This window comes from Apostichopus japonicus, chromosome 2, assembly GCF_037975245.1.
Source record: "Apostichopus japonicus isolate 1M-3 chromosome 2, ASM3797524v1, whole genome shotgun sequence".
Classification (NCBI taxonomy): domain Eukaryota; kingdom Metazoa; phylum Echinodermata; class Holothuroidea; order Aspidochirotida; family Stichopodidae; genus Apostichopus; species Apostichopus japonicus.
Window position 1 is genome coordinate 13,142,097 of NC_092562.1, and position 2,904 is coordinate 13,145,000.

General features: G+C 36.4%; 1 protein-coding gene across 1 annotated transcript in view; it reads left to right on the forward strand.

Moving 5' to 3' along the window:
• Positions 1-207: 207 nt before the first annotated feature.
• The window catches only part of LOC139978653 (uncharacterized), a 20,234-nt gene continuing 17,537 nt past the window's right edge, over positions 208-2,904 (forward strand). The window contains exon 1 of the mRNA XM_071989036.1: positions 208-365. Coding sequence (XP_071845137.1) covers positions 314-365 — 52 coding nt within the window. The 5' untranslated portion in view covers positions 208-313. The remainder of the gene's footprint in view (positions 366-2,904) is intronic.

Genomic DNA, 2,904 nt, shown 5'->3' on the forward strand with positions numbered 1-2,904 from the left:
TTTGTCAGAGTGTTATTTATTGATGCCCAGTAATCCGTGTAGTATAAGTTAAAGCCAAATCGTATGATGAATGACTGTACGAATGTTTTTATAACAGTACACAATAAAAATTGTAAGACAAAAAAAAAAACGTTGGGTATATTGACTTTACCTATGCGGCTTGTGACCTCAGTACAAAGCTCCGCCCATCTCGATTACCGATCAATTTATATAGTGGTCCTTTAGATAGGAAATGTTATTCTCACTTACATATCGGGGAAGGTACCACTTCTAAGCTCCCCATCATTTGCAGACTAGGAAAAAGGTCTCCGCTATGGCTACCTTAAGCCTAGTACTAGTTTTTGCTTTCATTGCAGGGATATCGGGTAAGTTTTATCCATTGTGACTATTGTTTTCTTTTCTTCATTACTAATATTAGTATTATTATTATCATTAAGATTATTACTAGTGTTCAAATGTTGTTAGATTTTTATAAAAATCAAAAACCTGTTGGCAATGTATCGATCCCCCATGCAGCCCCTCTAAAAATATTGATATTTGTTGTAAAGTTGCTCTTTCCTTTTCATTTCATCTTACTGCTAAATACTTGACATTGTTCGGTCTTTTTTAACTATAGGCTATACGAAAACGCAAGTCTGGTCATTTAAAGAAAACTGAAAGAACACCCCCCCCCCCCAAAGAAAAAAAAGGAATCAGCTGACATTTATCGATATAATTTGAGTGAAATTATTTAAATTTATCCCACGTTTAGCAAGGTTTATATACATCATCTTGTCTCAGCTATTAAGTACCCGAGTACGTACTCTAAACTCCGTCGCCTTCATGGATTTGTACTCCATAGACATTTTGGAATCTAGTAGAGATACACGTCATGGAACTCGAACTTAGATACTTTGTAATCATACTCATAACAAAGGTACATATCTACTTTGTACTCATACTCATAAGAAAGGTACAAATCTACGTTGTACTCATACTCATAAGCATAGGCGTAGGAGGCGGGAGGTGGGGGGGGGGCTGCAGCCCCCAACCAACTAAGTTGTGAATTTTCGGGCAATATGCTGAGAATCTTTCGGGCACCTACTGATAGAAGAATAATTTGCAGTGTGTTTTTCAGATTTTTGGTGAAAATTCGGCAATATGCTGAGAATTTTCCGGGCACCTATTGAAAGAATAATAATTAGCAGTGTGTTTTTCAAATTTTTGGTGAAAATGCGCTTTGTTCTATGAGGCTCCATCGCCCGCAGGTTGGGTTACTGAGTCTGTTGCGATTTATTCTGCTGTCTAATCCCGCCCGGACAGATGCATCGCGCGTAGTGCGCTATAAAATTTTAATTACATTACATTACACGTAGAAGTGTAGTGCAACGTTCAATTGCAAAGCCATCAACTGATTTAGTAGAATGGTATAGTTGGTAGTTACCGTCCGAAAGATATGACCTTTCTTTACTCATATCTTTACTCAGAGATATACTTGAAATGAAAGGGGGATAAATGCTATTACTTTCGGCTTTCAGCACAACATACTTATAGTTATTCATGTCGTGTATCCTGTTTCAAATTTTTGTCCACTTTGCATCCATGTTATCGAAGTTTGGAAAAGATATACAGTTAATTTTTATCAAATTGATTACTGAAGAAAGGACAAAGACCGACACATATTTTAGCAAAAAAAGAAAAATAGCCTTACAGCATTGCGACAAGTAGCCCCTGAAGAATATCCCGATAATATAGAAGAGACAGTTCCTATAATGTTTATGTATTTACCAACACAGACGTTTTACAGTAGAAAAGTTGTATTGCTCACATTTTATTGAGTATGATAATTTCAACCTGCATCGAGAGGACACAAAATCTGTTACACAGATATAAAACAAAATTAGAGTAAAGAGTAATGAGAACAGCTGATAATTTGTTGTTTGTATGCGTAGCTACACAATGCAAATCGCTTGGAACTTATCTTATCAAATTTATATTTTCAAAGCAGTTTTACAGAATTAAAACAGACAAACGAAGCCTATAGTCGAATAACGGAGAGCAATGATATGGATAAGTGAAGCTTCATACAAGCACCCATTGTAGAATTAGCTTTGAACAAGAACCACAATATAAGAGGCATGTTAAAAGGGCATTATGAATCTGACATTAATTGAAATAGATGGTTCCAGTGGTATAGGAAGGGTAATAACTTTCTAGATGTTGTGCAAGATTGCGTTTAACATCAGCATGATACTTTCCCTATTAGGGGGATAACATCCTGGATCTTGTCCTGAGTTCTGATCCAAGCAATTTTGTTGATTTGACTGGTCTATGAAAACTAGGAACTAAAGCGATCATGATATACTAGCTTTTGATGATGATATTATAGTTACCGATAGTCAGGATCTTGCAGATCTTTTGAACAACTTTATTGTGTCGGTTTTTACAAGGGAAGATATGAATAGTATTCCTGATTTTCAGGGGGGAAGTGATGGTCCTAAACTGGATACGGTCTTATTTTAGGATGAGGTTGTCTTAAAGGAGCTGCTTTGTCTAAATGTTTCTAAAGCTTATGGACCTGATGCAAGTTAAAGACTTTTGCACACCATTTCTGCGTTCCGCTCTCATTGAATGAATGTTATGTTCCTCAAGACTGGAGAAGGTCCAGAGGAGGGCTACTAGGATGATTAGTTCCGTAACTGGTGTTCCTTATTATAGGCGGTTACAAATCATGAATCTCACCACACTGGAGCTTAGGAGCTTACGTGGTGACTTGATTCAGGTTTTCAAGATGGTGTGTATGGTTTTCGAAATTTATCTTTAACTGACTTTTTCATGTTTGCTAATAGTAGTTGTACCAGAGTTCATTGTCTTACACTCCAAAAGACACAAAGTAGGATTAATATTCGGCATAACTTTTTTTCT